Source organism: Astyanax mexicanus, chromosome 9, assembly GCF_023375975.1.
Source record: "Astyanax mexicanus isolate ESR-SI-001 chromosome 9, AstMex3_surface, whole genome shotgun sequence".
Taxonomy (NCBI): domain Eukaryota; kingdom Metazoa; phylum Chordata; class Actinopteri; order Characiformes; family Acestrorhamphidae; genus Astyanax; species Astyanax mexicanus.
The window spans coordinates 13,172,324-13,190,465 of record NC_064416.1 but is presented as its reverse complement, the minus strand read 5'-3'; the positions used below and the strand labels follow the sequence as shown (position 1 = coordinate 13,190,465).

Below are 18,142 nucleotides of genomic sequence, written 5' to 3'. Positions count from 1 at the left end.
ACTTTTTTAATTTTCTGTTGCACACAACACTAATTGAGACCTGCTGTCCATGAGTATAGACCATGCACCAGCCAATGAAAACTCTGGCATTAGGGCTTGGCAGCACAATACAGCCAACGAGGCAAAGTAATAAGAGCTCATCTTTACTTTTTATTATCATGTTTGTTTTTTCTGTTTAGGCATGTTTTCTAATATAAAAAGGTCAATAGCAAATAACTACATAATAAAAATGTTGAACACAGGCTTCCAGTACAATAAACAAAAAAAATCACTTACACATTTTAGTTTATTTAATGTCATTGTTATATGAATTTTAGAGTTTTGGAATCTTATTTTTGTGTGCATTATAGACCGAAAATAGCATTCTTATATCACAGGAATATAAAGGGTTAAGTAACACTATTTTAGATATGCTAATAGCTGCTCTCATGCTCAATAACGTCAGAGCTGCCAGCCAATCAGAGCCGAGCAGCAGAAGTAGAAGCAGTAGCAGGGCTCTGTGCCACGGTTTGGCTGCCTGTATATAAATATTCGAGACAGGGAGATTAAGGCGTAATATTACAGTGTATTAAATTAATGACCGGAGGATTGTAGTGTTGTGTAACCGCTGGTGCAATTATAACAGTGAATAAAATGGTGTGAGCGTGTGCTCAGTCCGTGTCGCTGTGCTTTCTGATCAGGCAGCGGAGAGGCGCCCTGCTGTAGTTGTTTACTAACGGCGTGTTTACTGTTTACTGCTGAACTCAGAACAGTTTACTGAACTCTTTGCTCTCGGATCCAGCGGGTTTATCTCCTCCTCACCCTCCGGAGGACAGAGTCTGCGGGAGCTCGGGAACATGGGCCGGCTGCTGCGGCTCCTGTCTGCGGGCTGTGCGGGACTGTGGACGGACTGCGGCTCAGCTGGGAGGGTAAGACTCTGCTGCTGTTATTGTTCTGGATCTGATCCACTTAGATAACTTTACTCTCCACCAGAAGAGCTAAACCACGGCCTGCCCCCATTTTCAAAGCACAGATAAAGTTACAGCTCTGTTAAAAATATAAAAGACCACTTAATGATGATATTTTGCCTTGATTTTATCAAATTGAAAACCTCTGGAATGTAATCAAGCTGAACTGCTTGAATTTGTGCACCAGGAGTGGTATAAAGTTATCCAAAAGCAGTGTGTAAGACTGGTGGAGGAGAACATGCCAGATGCATGAAAACTGTAATTAAAAACCAGGGTTATTCCACCAAATATTGATTGAACTCCTAAAACTTAATGAATATGAACTTGTTTTCTTTGCATTTTCTGAGGTCTGAAAGTTCTGGATTTTTTATTTTTATTATTTTAGACATTTCTCATTTTCTGCAAATAAATGCTCTAAATGACAATATTTGTATTTGGAATTTAAAAGAAAAGTTTTCTGTAGTTTATAGAATAAAACAACAGTGTTCATTTTACTTAAACATACCTATAAATAGCAAAATCAGAGACACTGATTCAGAAACTGAAGTGGTCTCTCAATTTTTTTCAGAGCTGTAGTTATGTAGTTTGTAGATTATTTACTGTGTTATATGTATCTCGAGCAAAAATGCTTTTGGTTAATAACTTTTTGTAAACTTTAGTATGCAGTTGTAACTGTGAATGTGCCAACTTAGATAAAGGTTTCTCCCTTTCATTACAATTCTTGAATTGAATTGTTATGGCAAAATAATGACTTTTAAGTAGTATCTTTAAAAAGAGACAACATATTAACATATCAATAGCAATGACAAAGTCCACGTATCATAATAGTGCCATTATCTCATCACTAGTGGTCACTAGTATTGTAGAATAATGTGATTGTATCTTTACCTCAAAAATAATGTAATATCCCAAAAGCATGAGAATGTAACCCTAATCTAATGTTAAGTTTTATCTAAAAATGCCTTAGTATCTAAGAATAATGGGATCTAAAAATGATGTAATTGTATCTCTCAGTAATGAATTAGCATCTCAGAATAATGCTATAGTTTCTTATTATCTTAATATAATGTGACTTATATTAGTCCCTCAAATCTTTGTATTGCTAAGTAATTCAACATGACTGTAGTCTCTCAAAATGAGGTAATGAAAATGAGAGTATATTTCAAAATAATTGCTTGGTATGACAAGAATAATTAGCTAGTGTCTCAAATCATTAAATCTAAAAGGGGTTCATGTAAACTGCAAACGTATTGTTAAGATTGTTAAGTGTTTTTCTTGATGCTGTGTTAAATTATATGAAAAGTATATGGATATTCTGTACTTTTTTGCATTATTCATTACTCGAATGCTCAGATATAGACCATAGAAATTAATATTTATTTTTCTGAATGTCTTCACAGAATGTTTCCCTGCACCGACTAAAATTAACACCTGGATCAGATGAAAAACTGCTGTCACGTTTATACGCCTTGTCAAGCAAACCCCCAAAAGGTATTTTTTTTACTGTGGCATTTGTAATTATATTGTTATTAAATGGCTGATTAATGAGAGACTACAAAGTTTTTATCCATCCTATTTTCTCAGGATTTGAGAAGTTCTTTCCAAAGAGTGATGATGCTCCTGGTGTAAACCGGTCAGCTGCTGGACGCAGGGGTAAGACAGCCTCACACAGTTTTAGACAGTTTCTTCATATCCTGTCTGGATTAGTTTTAAATAAGGGATAATAACTCTGGTCTAATCTCATGTGCTCTTGTGCACTCTCCTGTAGTGAAACCCAATCAACCGGATGCCCAAAGAAACAGAGCCAGTGGTGGAGCCAGTGGAGGAGGAGGAGGAGGCGGTGGTAAAAAGGAAGATGACACTCGATGGTCCCGCATCCTCAGAGTAAATGTCTCCTCTTATAATCATTAATAGATTACTCAGTAGTGAGAGTAGAACTTGGTGTAGGCTGGTAGCCTATCTGACCAGCTGCAAGTTACAAGGCTGTTAATAATTGTTTATAGTAGAGGTGGGAATCACAGGGCATATCACAATGACAGTACTGTGGTTCTGGAATTCTCTATGAATAATACTTTATGGCGTCTGTGTTACTAAAGAGGATAAAATACTCCTAAATAAGCAAATACCAGGAATTCTGGATTTATTGGTGTTAGTTTCAAAGAATTTATATTTATTTATATCACAGAATATTTATTGCCACAGGTTTATCCCATTTATTTGATTAGTGCCACAATGGTTCTCTGATTGATACCATAGAAATAGCACTTTTGTTTCAATAAAGACCCACCAGAAAAACATGAAGAACCACTAGAACAAGCAAAACTACATATCCCATATAACCTTTTGAAGCAGCTTTAATTTTAAGAGTGAATATGAACAGTGAATATAGGATTGTAAAAATTGCAAATGTATAAATAAATGAGTAAATGAAAATGTTATATAAAGCATTTCTCTTTAGCACAACCACAGGATTAGAGTGAAAACAATCTTCTTGTGTTTTATTGAGTTTTATTGTGTTTGTTAATTAGATTACTAGTGGTTTTAAAGGAGCGTACAGAACCTCAGAACAAACTGCAGAGATAAAGCGGCTGTGTCATCCTTTTAGTGGCCCAGTTTTCATTGAGTCCAGTGTTAATAGCCTTTGACACAAATTGATGAAATTTGGCAGTGAGTTTGGGCAAACAGTCTGTTTTTGGAAGTTTGTAACAATCACCAGCTTTGTAATAAATAAACTCCACTCCCTTTTATGTAACAGGGAGACTTCCCATGGGACGAGAAAGACTTCAGGAATGTCGTCATTGCGGCAGCTGGAATGCTGGCAGCGTTCCTGTATTTGCACTTCAGAGACACAGGAAAAGAGATATCATGGAGGGATTTTGTTACTTACTACCTCGCCAAAGGACTGGTAAGAGATAATAATAATAATAAATAAATAAAAATATTATATATATTATAATACACAAACTTTTTAATTAGGTTTAATCCTCAGAATTCTTAAGCTATAGAGAAATTATTATTTGGCGAACAAAAGGAGTCATACACACAATCAAACAAACACAGTTTTGCAATAGTATAATCAGAAAACATTAAACCTGTTTTAAGAAGTGACCTGATCAACAAGTTTCCAAATATTTTTTATAGGTCATGTAAATGTTCTTTGTTTGTAGGTTGAACGCCTTGAAGTGGTTAATAAACAGTATGTGAGAGTGCTCCCTGCTCCAGGAGTGAACACATCTGAAGTGGTGAGTGAACTGGCAATGTGATTTAATTATTTTATCACAGTAGCTCAATATAGTGTATAAACAATAGTAATATAACATTACAGTATCATTGTTTCTCTGCATATTTTCTCAACTTCTACTCTAAATATATATATATAATTTTTTTTTATTATTATTTTTTTATACACTTTAACACTGTTTAAAATTAGCTTGATGAGTTTTATAATCTCTTGTTTATTTGCAGAATTATGTTTGGTTCAACATTGGTACTGTCGACACATTTGAAAGGAACTTGGAGCAAGCGGAGCGAGAGCTTGGTCTGGAGACTCGTAAGCTGTCAGTGGTTTACAGCACTGAGAGTGATGGGTGAGTACATCAGGGGTATGACATACTTATGCCTGTGCAAAAAATGTAGGCACATGTAAAAATATAAATGCAAAAGGTACTTACACAGTAAAATATTAATATTAGAATAAATATAATTCATAAAAACATCAATACAAAAAATGTGTTCATTAAAACACTCTAAAGCTCTTCTTGTTAGAGTCTAGTATTATTTATAATAAATAATGATTTATTAAATCTGTGCGTAATGATAGTAAATGAGGTCAGCTTATGATGGAAATGGGGGTATCTATGAGCCTTGGTCTTCAAACTAGTTCGCATGATCTTAACTCTCAATGATTCTTCAAATTGAGAGAAATCCTTGCATAAATGACATAGTCCTCATTGTCCTGTATTAATGTAAAAAAAAATATATAATATATATTTATTACTAGACATCATTTTTAGTCATTGTTCGGTATTACAAATTCAGTTTTTGCACTTATTTGGCGAAACACCAAAACACCCTTTTTCAGTCTAATAATTTTGATTGCTGAAGATTTGTTGCATCCCTGCCTTTTTTCTGGCATTTGTGTTTATCTGCATCTGTTCTCATGTGATCTGGAGTTCCTACAGAAAAATATAATAATAAGACATCGTAAGGGATTTAAACCTCGGAATTTTTTTTATTTTATATATATATATATAATTTGATTGGCAGGTTTTTTTTTGTTTACTAAAATTGAAATACTGTCACAACATGAATTAGTACAGTACTGTGTATAATGTGCATGAATTAAGTGTATTTCCTAACCCTCCTCTATCTAATACACTCCTCCAGATCATTCCTAATGAATGTGCTCCCCACTGCTCTGCTGCTCGGCTTCCTGCTCTTCAGCCTCAGACGGGGGCCAGTGTCTGGAGTAAAGGGGAGCAAGAAATCAAACAACCCCTTAAGCATGACAGAGTCCACAGCCAAGATATTCAAAAACAACATTAGCACCAGGTTCAGGGATGTTGCTGGCTGTGAAGAGGCCAAGGTGGAGATTATGGAGTTTGTTAACTTCCTGAAGAATCCCAAACAGTACAAGGAGCTTGGTGCCAAAATTCCAAAGGTAGTGTATGTGATTGGGTTTGTTTCATAGCACCTGCAACCTATATTATATAACAATGTGCTTGAAAGCCAAGTGTGAATCATCATGACTCATATATGATTTTAAGTGAGTCAGAGTTTGTCATCAGTTTTACTATTTTTCTCCAGTTGTTTATGATTGTTTTGACTGGCAATCTTCTGACAGGGTGCAGTGTTGTCTGGCCCGCCTGGCACAGGAAAGACTCTGCTGGCGAAAGCTACGGCTGGAGAGGCTGGAGTTCCATTCATTACAGTCAGTGGCTCTGAGTTTCTGGAGATGTTTGTTGGAGTGGGGGCAGCTCGGGTAAGAATATGGTGCACAAGAGATTACACTATGAATTAAAAAAAATAAAAAAAACATTACACTGTTTTATAGCATGTACTAGATGGCATGTACTAATTTCTAAGGATGTCCATAAACATTTGGACATTTATAGGCCAGATAGGAATTAATCCTAGTCGTAGATGTTGTTTTCCTTTCTGTGGAAAAACATTCCATTGAAAATTGTAGGTTTAGTCCCTGTCATTCACACTGTTTTATTGATATATTTTTCCATTTAAATTGCCTGCAGGTAAGGGACATGTTTGCCATGGCCAGAAAACTTGCTCCCTGTATCATCTTTATAGATGAAATTGATGCTGTGGGCAAGAAGAGAGGTGCGGGGAACTTTGGTGGGCAGGGGGAACAGGAGAACACGCTGAACCAGCTGCTGGTGGAGATGGATGGTATGTTTTTGGTTCTGTAGTGGTTCATTAAGTGATAAAGGTCTGTAGAGAACCTGTTGTGGATTGTATCAGTTTGTGCATCTGATTTCCAAGTTTATCCAAAAGCTCTTCAGTATATGCCTTTTTTTAAGAGCTTCTGTTGGGTTCTTGTCCTTCAGGCTTCAACAGCAGCACTAATGTTGTGGTGCTGGCAGCCACCAACCGTGTGGATGTTTTGGATCCAGCACTTCTGAGACCTGGCAGGTTTGACAGGCAGATATATATCGGTAAGATTTCGCTATCTACCAAGTCCTGTTCTAGTTTTTATCTGAGCAGAATTAGTCTCATTCTGTGTTTGCTGGAGTTAGCCTGACCCGTCGGTCCCTCATGCACTCCTGTACTCTCTGAGTTGAGAAGTAGTTCAGCGTGGCTGTGTTATGTCAGCAGCTTTCATTGTTATGTGGGAATGTTATGCTGGTTGGAGTGATTTATCTCTGTATTGTGCAGAGCTTTGCTCCTACTTTAGCACAGATTGCACAATGGAACATTCCCGTCTGAGACATGGAAAAAAGTGTGTGTGTCAGTGTGTGTGTCAGTATGTGTGTCAGTGTGTGTGTCAGTGTGTGTGTGTGTGTCAGTGTGTGTGTGTGTCAGTGTGTGTCAGTGTGTGTCAGTGTGTGTCAGTGTGTGTCTGTGTGTGTCAGTGTGTGTGTGTGTGTCAGTGTGTGTGTGTGTGTGTCAGTGTGTGTGTCAGTGTGTGTCAGTGTGTGTCAGTGTGTGTCAGTGTGTGTCAGTGTGTGTCTGTGTGTGTTAAGAGTCTAAAGGAAGAGTCTGGGTAATAGTTGCTATTTTTGGGAAGCTTATGTAAACACCAGTGGTGTGCAATATTGGATTGTATCCAAAAAAATCCATATTGTACTAATAACTTATTAACTTATTAATAATAATGTTAACTTTCCTGCTGGGCTTAGTTAGTGTAATGAACATGTACACATAAATGACTGAATTGCTGTATTTATATTATGTATGTTCATATATATTTAGATTGCATACTTTCTGTTCCAGCCTGTTTGACCCAGTAGTGACTAAGGGCTTCAAAGAGTAAAAACATTCAGATAAAAACTGAGACTATTGTTTAAAAAGAAACACTATTATTATTTAATTACTGCAAAATATATCGGGTGAGCCATGATTTGAAGGTGAAGTATTGATAACACAGCATACTGACTGTTTATATTAATTGAGCTAAAAAGAAATGTCTATGGAGAAAAAAAAATATATATATATTTATATTTGTTAAACAACGTTTTAACACTGGTCAAGCTGACCTGGGAACATTATTGCTGTTCTGTATAGTTAAAAATAGCAGGAGTGTTAAAGCTTTTAAAATACTGAAAGAAGTGATATCTTAGTGAAATTCTCTTAAATCTGATGATTTATGCAGCATATTATCAATGTATTTTTACTTATTTACTTTATTCCACTGGCAGCATTATTTTTTGATAAAAACAAATTAATCATTTTTTTATTAAATCATATTGTATTAAGCAAAATTGTCTGCCAATATTATTAAACACTTTAGTAGATAAAATCACTTAAAATATGTAACAATAGGTGAGAAATAATTAAATTAATCTTATAATTCAATATAGCTATAATATTTGTTAACCAAGAAATATTAGATACGAAAACCAATTTGAAGAGGATTTCACTGACTAACAACAATTTTACATTATCTCCTTTGCCTACATTTCTTCATGGAACCAAAAGTAGTTTTATAGTGTTGCTTGAAGAACTGTTTGTAGCACCTTTCTCAGCATCCGCCTCCATCTCTTTTCCTCCTTTCTCTAATACAGGGCCTCCTGATATTAAAGGCAGAGCATCTATTTTTAAAGTTCACTTGCGGCCACTGAAACTGGATTCCAGCTTAACCTCGGACGCCCTGGCCAGAAAACTGGCAGCTCTAACACCTGGCTTCACTGGTGAGGAAATAATAATTTTCTTTTCAACACATTTTCCCACGGGTTTAAACCTGGCAATGAACCCCGCCACAGCCCACCCGCCCTCCATTCATCATCAGAATTTAGATCTTTACATAATTACGAAATCCACATTATTACAAAACAAGTGTTCACATCTGAATATCATGAAACTCGTGTATTTGATACTTTTTGAGAGGTTCATTATACATAAAAAATTTGTGGAGAATATCTCTTCCAACATTTGAGGGATATTGATTGATAGTTTGTGTCTGACAGTCTCTTTAACTCATCTTAATAGCCTCCAGTCTGCATACATTAAGGCTCTGGATAACAACATTAATAAATGTAGCAAACTTTGTGCCATAACAGATTCTTCAAGCTAGGATTTTCACTATCTTGTAACATATATCCGGCCAACTAGAGCCACAATTTTTAGGATAGCGATTCCATCACTAAAATGTAAGTCAATATCGGGAATGGCGTGCTTGTATACAGCTTTTTCGGACATATACATTTCTTTAAAACTTCTTTAATGTCCGCCTTTTTGCTCATTGAAAATAAATGTTTGCATGCCTGTGTATGTCACAATTTTTGATATATGAAGACCAAATTTGAATGATCTATGTAACTTCTGAAAGTAGGCTGTAAGGAACGATATGATGTACCTTTTTTTCGTACAATTGTCTTACAAATTTGCCCCATAGGAAAGAATGGTCCCCAACATTATATCTCACACACCAGTCAAACCCTTTCTGTCCCCTGCTCTCCAGCACTGTGTGTGTATGGAGGAGCTACTGGATAAAGCAGCTATCGGACAAATGTTTGGACACCCTACATGTCCAGAGCAACCTAGCGTTCATAGCTGCGTTGCACAGCAACGTGCAAACACATTATAAAATCTGATTTATGCAAATACATTACTTAGCAACCATCTCGCAACACCTTAGCAACGATCTGGCAACACCATATCAACCACCATGGATACCATAGCAACAGCTTCGCAACCACGTAGAAACAACATAGCGACCAACACGGCTACCTGCATGGGTTGGATTATTGCAGGACACCATTAGGAACCTCTATAACTCCATGCAGAGACATCTGGCATGCAGCATTACACATGCATTACACACTACTTCTGTATGTGTAGCTCAGTTAATGTTGCCTATTATAACCTTATTCTTCCTTCCTTGCCTTTTGAGTAATTAGATTTTCTAGAAAATAATTAAATGTTATGGGGTTTTGATAGCAATGACAGTATGAACATAAATATGTTTGTGCAGGGGCCGATATCGCCAACGTATGCAATGAAGCCGCGCTGATTGCAGCCCGGCACCTCAGTCCAGCCGTGAGCGGCGTGCACTTTGAGCAGGCTGTTGAGAGAGTGATCGGAGGCCTGGAGAAGAAGACCCAGGTGCTGCAGCCCGCTGAGAAAACCACTGTGGCTTACCACGAGGCCGGACACGCAGTGGTGGGCTGGTTTCTGGAGCACGCAGACCCACTGCTGAAGGTACACACACTGCAGTACTCCCTGTTATCTTCATTTGTACACAGACAGTAACCTGTTTGTTGCAGTAGGGCTTGCAGAAACGGGCTTGTGTTAGTAGGTCAGGTCTTGTTGAAATGGTGTTTTGTAAGAAGGGATCAGATTTTGTAGGAAAGTCTGGTTTGTTGTGTGTTTTTGGTAATCTTATTACATATCCAGTTTCAGTTAAGCCTCTGTCACAATTTTTATTCAGGGAAGCAAAACAACACATTCCTGTGTGATATTTAGAGAAGGAGTGTGTGAATATTGGATGTTTGTGTAAGCAGTAGTAGAATGTAGGGCAATGTGGGGCACAAAACATTTAGATTTTTTTCGAAATATGTTTTTTTTTTTTTTTTTTTGCCCGCCACCACCCCCCCTCTTCGGAGGAACAATTTAACTTTATTGTTTATTAGTGTTTATACAAAGTTTTTTGGTACTGTGGGCATTGTGAGATAGAAAACAAAAAAATATATATAATAGAAGAAAAATCAATAAATAATAACAATAGAAAAAAAATCAATAAATAATAATAATAACAATAATAATAACAAAAAAAAATATATATAATAATAAAAAATAAGAAGTGGGGGTTAGTGGAGAAAAGGGGGAAGAGAAAAAAATAATACATAGAAAAAAGAGAATTAATAATAATAATAATAATAACAATAACAATAATAATAACTGAACAATTTGTAAACCACAAGAGAAAAAGGAGAGGGGAAGAAATATGTTTTTCTGAAGTAGATTTTATTACAGAAACATACACATGTACACAGAATCAGCTGTAAAAGTTTGAGGTGCCAATTGTATTTATGAAAAATATCGGTAACACTTCATTATAAGGGTACATTTATCTCAAAGGTCACTATTTGTATGCTTCATTTATAAAACCTCTCCCTCTCTGGTTAAGTAATTGTTTGCGAGACACATCTCACATCGATTACAGCTCATTTATTCTGCAATGTTTTTACACTGCGAAAATCTATTGGCAAAAACTAGGCAAAATAAATGCAATTTGAGATGTATTGAGATTATATTAAGCAAAAAAATATGTTCAACACATTTTCTTAGTGAGATTTCTGAAAATAATCCAGCTAGCCACCAACGTCAATAGACGTTAATTTCAGGTTGAATGGTCATGACGTCAAATAACAAAATAAAATGACATCAGTATAACGTCTAATACTGTTAAGTGCCTGCAGGGAAGCAATCTTAAAATCCCCAAATTCTTAAAGTAATACAGCTTCTCTGTTGTTTTGCTTAACAATCTCTTAGGTGCCCAACACCCACCAATAGGTGCGTGCAAAACAACAAAAAATAAGATATAGGACATTGACATATACAGTTGTATTTAAAATAATGTACCACCTCTTGCAAATTAGCTGTATTAGCAAAATTACCCAACATCCAGCTGTTTTCAGTCCAAAAATGTATAGAATTTAGATTAATTTACATCAACTAATATAAGAAGTTATATATAATTAAATATAATATAAGTATAAAAATAAAGCTGTAAACTTTGCTAATAAACCTATTTTTCAGTGGGTGTTGAATAATTTTGGGTGCACCTATTTATAAGATAAGTATCTTACATTTATTACACAAGTAGCTTAGATAAATAATGTAGGCTGTTTTTGGATTCCAGTAATCTGTTCAAACAGATCAGTCCTGCAAATTATGATCAATTTTCAAAAGTAGCCAATTAATGTCCTGAAAAAAATGACCTGCATATTTCGTCTAACCCTATTAACCTATTTTCTGGGTAAACTTCCCAAAATCTGATAGTATTAGTTAACACTAGAACACTGCATCAATTATTACAACAATAATAAACATTGTTAAATGGTTAAGTAATGTCTCAGCTGATTATTTAATTATAGACTCTAGTTGAGACATTATTAAACATTACTCTGTTTTAATGCTTAAGAATGTTGTAAATAATGATTGATACATTAGTTTAAAAATTGATTAAATAATTATTAATAATGGCTTAACTAGCGTCAATTAATAATTATGTGGGAAGTACTGTTAATTAATTTACCCATACTGTAGTGTTACCCAGTGTTATTATACGAACACTGTCACTATTAGATACGATAATGAAGGTGGAGCCCATTAATGTACATTAGCCAATATGTAAACTTAAAAAGAAAAATCTTTATTCAATTTATGTTGTATTTATTTAATTTATTTATGATTTATGAACATATATATATCCTAATTCCAATGTCTAAATATTTTTGAAAAGTAAATGTTCATTGCTTATAAAGTGTGATTGCATTATTATGCTATTGTATTATCATTATATCAGCAACATAAAATGTCTTAAAAGTCTTAAAATGACTAATATGGTTTATTGTAATAGTTTTTGGGACAATAATATATCTTACAAAAGATGTGTGATGATCTGACTTGCCTAGTATCAAGTGCAAAACAACCAGACTGAGAAACGGCTTCATTCCGGAAGCTGTAAGACTCTTAAACTTCACCTAACAACACACTGCACTGACACACAAGGACAAATTACTGTTTACAAACACTGTCACTTTACCCACACTGAGACACTTTATCTTCTACTGCTCTAATTCCATATCATGCTGCTATAGCACACTTGCACTCTGGACATGTTTCTGCAACTTGTCTACTCTCTCTCTAGTTATTTATTTATTTATTTATTTTTTTTGGGGGGGGGGGGGGTATTTATCTTTATCTATTTTGTATATTCTATTTTTATTGTATTCTTTATTGTATATATTATTATAATTATCTTTGCAGCTCGCAGACGGTCGGTTAAGCCTCTCTGTCTGCGGCCTGGTCCCTGCTCTGGATTGTCAGCAGCTTCTAATACTACTCTGCCGACTAGCTAAAAGGCTATGAGCTATGCTGCATGAAAGTAAGGCAGCACCCTCCCGCGTGGGGTGGACACCATCCCTACCTAAAAGACCAGGCTTGCCCTCAAAGTGTAGCCAGTTATCTATAAAGCCCACATGATTTTCTGCACACCACTTGGACATCCAGCGGTTCAGCGAAGAAAGCCTGCTGTAAGCTTCATCACCACGCCTCATTGGGATGGGGCCAGAGCAGATTACTTCCTCGGACAGCGTCTGGGCCTGTTTAATCACCTCTTTAACATTAGCCTTAGTTACTTCAGACTGCCGCAGACGAATATCATTGGCCCCTACATGAATTACTACCCTCGAATATCTCCTATTCCCTAACAGCCTGAGGTTGCCACTAATGTCCGGTGCTCTGGCTCCCGGTAAACAAGTAACTGTTGCCGCTGGTGCCCCTAAAGGAGTAGCTAATTTCACGTGTCGGACGATAGAATCTCCTATCACCAGAGTACCTTTAACAGGCTCCTCAGTTGGTGCTTGTATACTACTATACTGCTATATTTATATAATTTAAATCATGAATGGACAAATACAAAGACTTCAAAATTTGCAGTTTTGAGATAAGAGAGGTAGTTTTAGCTTGCTCATATTTGACCTCTCTGTATTGCTTTTCGTGTGTGTTTATGTTTTTGCCATTTTCTGCTGCAGGTGTCCATCGTTCCTCGAGGGAAGGGGCTGGGCTACGCTCAGTATCTGCCTAAAGAGCAGTTCTTGTTCACGAGAGAGCAGCTGTTTGACCGAATGTGCATGATGCTGGGAGGACGGGTAGCAGAGCAGGTGTTTTTTGGCAGAATCACCACAGGTGCACAGGATGACCTGAGGAAGGTCACGCAGTCTGCTTACGCTCAGGTAGAGATCCTGATTTAATTCACTTCAGTTACTGTGGGTTTTGTATCTGTATTAGTATAACCTTTATTCTTTCCCTACTGAACATCTGCGTGTGTCTCCTGGTGTGTAGATAGTGCAGTTTGGAATGAGTGAGCAGGTGGGCCAGATGGCGTTTGATTGGCCGCAGCAGGGCGGAGTGATGTCGGAGAAGCCTTACAGTGAAGCCACAGCTCAGCTCATAGATCAGGAGGTACGCTCGCTCATCAGCAAAGCCTTCCAGAGGACCCACCAGCTCATCACAGACAAACGAGGACTGGTGGAGCAGGTAAGAGTTACTAAATGTTACTCAGGTGAAAGTGAAATATAAATATATTTCATGTTTTTTATTGAAATTACTTTTTAATTTATATTTTTACCAGTGGGTTGGATATTTGTCTTGACTTATTTTTAATTTAACTTGTAGTACAGGTTCTTAAACTATTCTCAGAATTTGACCTCATTATGTCAAACCAATGATAACATAACATAAAGATACGTAAAATAGATTTTACCAATTTAAATTTGATTTTACCAAATTGAAAACCTCTGGAATATAATCACGAGGAAGATGGATGATCAAAAGCCATCATACCAAGCTGAACTGCTTGAATTTTTGCACCAGGAGTGGCATAAAGTTATTCAAAAGCAGTGTGTAAGACTGGTGGAGGAAAACATGCCAAAATGCATGAAAACTGAATAACTGAATTATTCTCTTCAATCTTTATGAATATGAAGAATAACACGCAGAATATATATACTTAGATTTGACCAGAAATCAGTTATGATAGTAACATGCAATCTGCCTGGCTGTTAAATATATGATGAATAATAAATTAAAAATTACATAATTCTTTATTTGCAGGTTTTGATGCTGAAAAAGCCTTGTCTGTGCATATAGTTTCAAACTTCAACTAAACAATCAGTATTTAGTGGTGGGATTTGATGAAAGATTTCTTAACACTATTTCTTAACTTGCAGCTGAAGTATAGCACATCTCATATACTCAGCACTCACAGTGTTAGGGAGTTATACAGCAGTTTGTCTAAATTATATGTAATCTCACACACAATTCTAACAACTAACTTTAACAAATTGCACCTCTTAGGTGGGGAAACGTCTTCTGGAGAAGGAGGTTCTGGAGAAAGCTGACATGATGGAACTGTTAGGCCCGAGGCCCTTTGATGAAAAGTCTTCCTATGAGGAGTTTGTGGAGGGAACTGGAAGCTCTGAAGAAGACACCAGTCTGCCTAAAGGCCTGAAGGACTGGAACCAGAGCCAGGATGACTCCTCACAGCAGCAGAATCAGGCAGTGTTCCTGTAAACTCTGGAGCTCTGAGTGCAGAGTGTGGAGAGCTCAGTGTGGTGTTATTATGTAAGTAGTCATTTTGGGGAAGTGGAAGATTTCCCTTCATTGACCTGAGTTGTGCAATCGCTGATTTATTTGTATAAGCTCAAGAAATGTTGCTTTGATTTTTCTTTTTTAGAAAATAAAAAATAATAAAAAAATATTAATTTCCCTTTAAAAAGGGGATAGTGAGCTATGGACCTGAGAGGAGCTTTCTGTTGAGGAAGTGTCTTCTCTAAAATCTTTGAATCTGGGATGCAATAATCCTCAAACTGTGGTCAGTTCCTCAAATGCAGTAGGACTCCTTTATTATTTTAAACATACAGATGCATTATATGGACAAAAGTATAGAGACACCTACTCATTGTTTCTTATTAAATCAAATGTATTAAAAAAGGTTTATTTTGTTTGTGTGAGTAATTCTCCCTACTGTCCAGAAAAGGCTTTCTTATAAATTATGGAGCAATGCTGTTAGAATTTGATTGTATTCAGCAACAAGTGAGTGTTTGTGAGGTTTGGATTTTGGATGATTACCATCCCACCTCATCTCCAAATACCCAGCTCATCCCAAAAGTATAGGATTTGAGCAGATAATTTCCAGAGAAAACAGTTCCACTGCTCCAAAGCTCAATGCTGGACTCTGTGGTGAACAATCTACGTGTGAAAATTTTAAACATTTGTATCTGGAACTGAAGTGCCTTTAGTGGAGACCTAATTTGAAATGATGGCATATAGTTTGAAAGTAACACAGTGTTACACTTTATTGCATTCCAGGTAGCAGGTGCTATTTTCCCTTAAAGTGTGAAGGCTGACTAATCCTTCCTCAGAAGGCAATCGTTACAAGTTGGGAATGTGCAGGGTGTTCTGACTGTATTGTTTAAAGCACTGTAGTGCTGTATGTTTAGCTAAAACGTGTGTTAAGCTCTAATTTGGTGAGGATTTGTAAGTAGCAAAGATGATAAACTGACTGTGTTAAGTGTTTGAATGCACTTTGTAATGTTTCTGGGCTTTGGATTGTCAGGTCATGATTTCAGAACATGTTCGTCTCTTTTACTCAGACTGAACAAAGTGCTGATGCCTTAATGGTTCTGTTACTGATCAGAGAACAGAACTCCATATTTCCATAGATCAATATTTTATTTACAGTATAACATTAAAAACATATCAGATGTTGAAAGTGAGACATTTTACCAGTTCATGAAAAAAAAACAATAACTCATTAAGTCCTAATGGCTGCAATGGATCTCAAAAAAGGTGGGAGACCTGTTGCTGGAAGACTCTTGTCCCATTCTTGACTGATGTAGGATTGTGGCTGCTCAACAGCCCATCCAGCTATACTTTTTCGGATTTTTTATTTCATGATGCGCTTAAATGTTTTATATTTATGAAAGATTCTTCATTTGAAAAGCAACCATGCAACATCCCGCTAACGATGAAACACATCCTCATCCAATGTCCTGCCATATATAACCATACAAGACAATCTGACTACCAAAAAGAGAACATTAAAATATCTTTTTTGCAAAAAAGAAACTCCTGGGAAGATTTTAAAGTACTTATAACATCTTAACCTAATTTAATACCTAATTTAATACATATGTAGCGAGATATATTTCCCTTATCGTGCTATAACCTTTGAACAACTTTACTCTGTCTAGACCATAGACTGTGTATAGCTGGACAGAGCATCGTCTCTCAAAAATGAAGCCACCACAGGTTGGGCTGTGTAACCCCACCCATCCCCATAGGTTTCAATGGCAAAACAGAAAACTTTCAATCACATTTTTTCTAATATACTGTAATTCTACCTCCATTATTTAAATGCATCAGCTAGTGTAACCTCTGCTTATATTGTCAAATTTTTATATCCCCACAGAATTCGTTTTTTAAAACTTTATTCGGCTCTATTCAAAAAAGGTGTGGTTATTGTAAAAGGGCTGCTTATGGGCGGGACCAATAACAGACCGTCAGCTCCGCTCCGCTCTGCTCTGCAGCCTGTTACTGCGAGGCAGCCCTCAGGGGTGGGTTTATTTAAATGAGTAGGCTGTCTCTCCACAGTCTTTCTCCCTCCTCTGGTCTCTATACTGCGCAGACTGGGGTTTCAGGATCGCCAACATGGCGGAAGATTTTGGCTTCATTTTCATTGAATGAATGGGAACGGCGGCACGACGTCCATCTTTTTTTTACAGCCTCTGGTCTAGCCATATAAACCAAGTGTATACCACAAATGCCAAATTTGTACTGAAGTGGCAATAAAACCCCAACAACCAACCAACCTTTTAAAAAGCCATGCATTCCAACATTTTTAGATGTGTTGCTGCCATTGAGTTCTCACTTTCAGCATCTGTAAGTTCCACGTTCTACTGTACATGCAGAATTGCATTCTGTATTTATTAAATTACATTAATTTTCACTTCATTTTTCAAAGTGTCAAACCTTTTTGGACTTGGGGTTTTATTTTATTGTTAAAACTAGTTCAGTTAAAGTTTATAATACACCTTATAATATTCAATTCCTTCAATGAAAAGTTTTTTTGTATTATTATTAAGTAGCAGAACATTAAGATTGTTGTGAGATTTGTTGAAGAAAGACCTATTATGCTGTTTTTTAAGCTCAATCTTTTTAAAGGTACCACCAGCAAAAAACATGTTTCACATTCCTGTATGGAATCCCAGTTTAAAAACCTCTGGGTGGTTTCTGGAAGTAAAACCCAGATTTGATTTTTTGGGTCGTAGATCTTTCTCTCAGGAATCTACAAACATGGATGTTGCTACCTCACTTAGCCACTCGTATCCGGCACTGATGGGTAGTTTTCACAAACATGGCCTTTAATAATATTCACAAATCCAGCTGCAGATAGAAGAAGCATTTAACTGTTGATTTAAAGATGTTCCAACCTTAGGACTGTTTTATGTCTGAAACTCTTGTCTGGTTTTGGGAAATTTTGTAAAAAGTATCTCGTCTTCTATAACATATTAAATAAAATTTATGGGCTGTTATGGCCTTCTTAGATTTCTGCTGTATTATGTACTAACATGTGAAAATGTGAAAGCAATGCCTTAAAACAATTAAAATATGAAGAATTCTTTGTAAAATGTCTTGTTCAGTTTTTTTGGAGAAAATGTGGTCACATTGGGAACAGTGTGACCTAAAGTACCAGCCAAAAGTTTGGACACATTATACGATGTGTTTTTTTT

At 36.4% G+C, this 18,142-nt stretch overlaps 1 protein-coding gene across 1 annotated transcript; it reads left to right on the top strand.

The window, feature by feature from the left end:
- The first annotated feature begins 474 nt into the window (after positions 1-474).
- On the top strand, positions 475-18,040 carry LOC103039484 (AFG3-like protein 1). The gene is made up of 16 exons (XM_049483426.1): positions 475-908; positions 2,348-2,438; positions 2,532-2,600; positions 2,716-2,831; positions 3,703-3,852; positions 4,115-4,189; positions 4,413-4,534; positions 5,334-5,607; positions 5,791-5,928; positions 6,197-6,350; positions 6,509-6,616; positions 8,186-8,311; positions 9,595-9,821; positions 13,382-13,582; positions 13,692-13,886; positions 14,706-18,040. Exons 1-16 carry the CDS (start codon positions 837-839, stop codon positions 14,919-14,921), a joined length of 2,334 nt encoding a protein of 777 aa, XP_049339383.1. The 5' UTR covers positions 475-836; the 3' UTR covers positions 14,922-18,040.
- Positions 18,041-18,142: the final 102 nt, after the last annotated feature.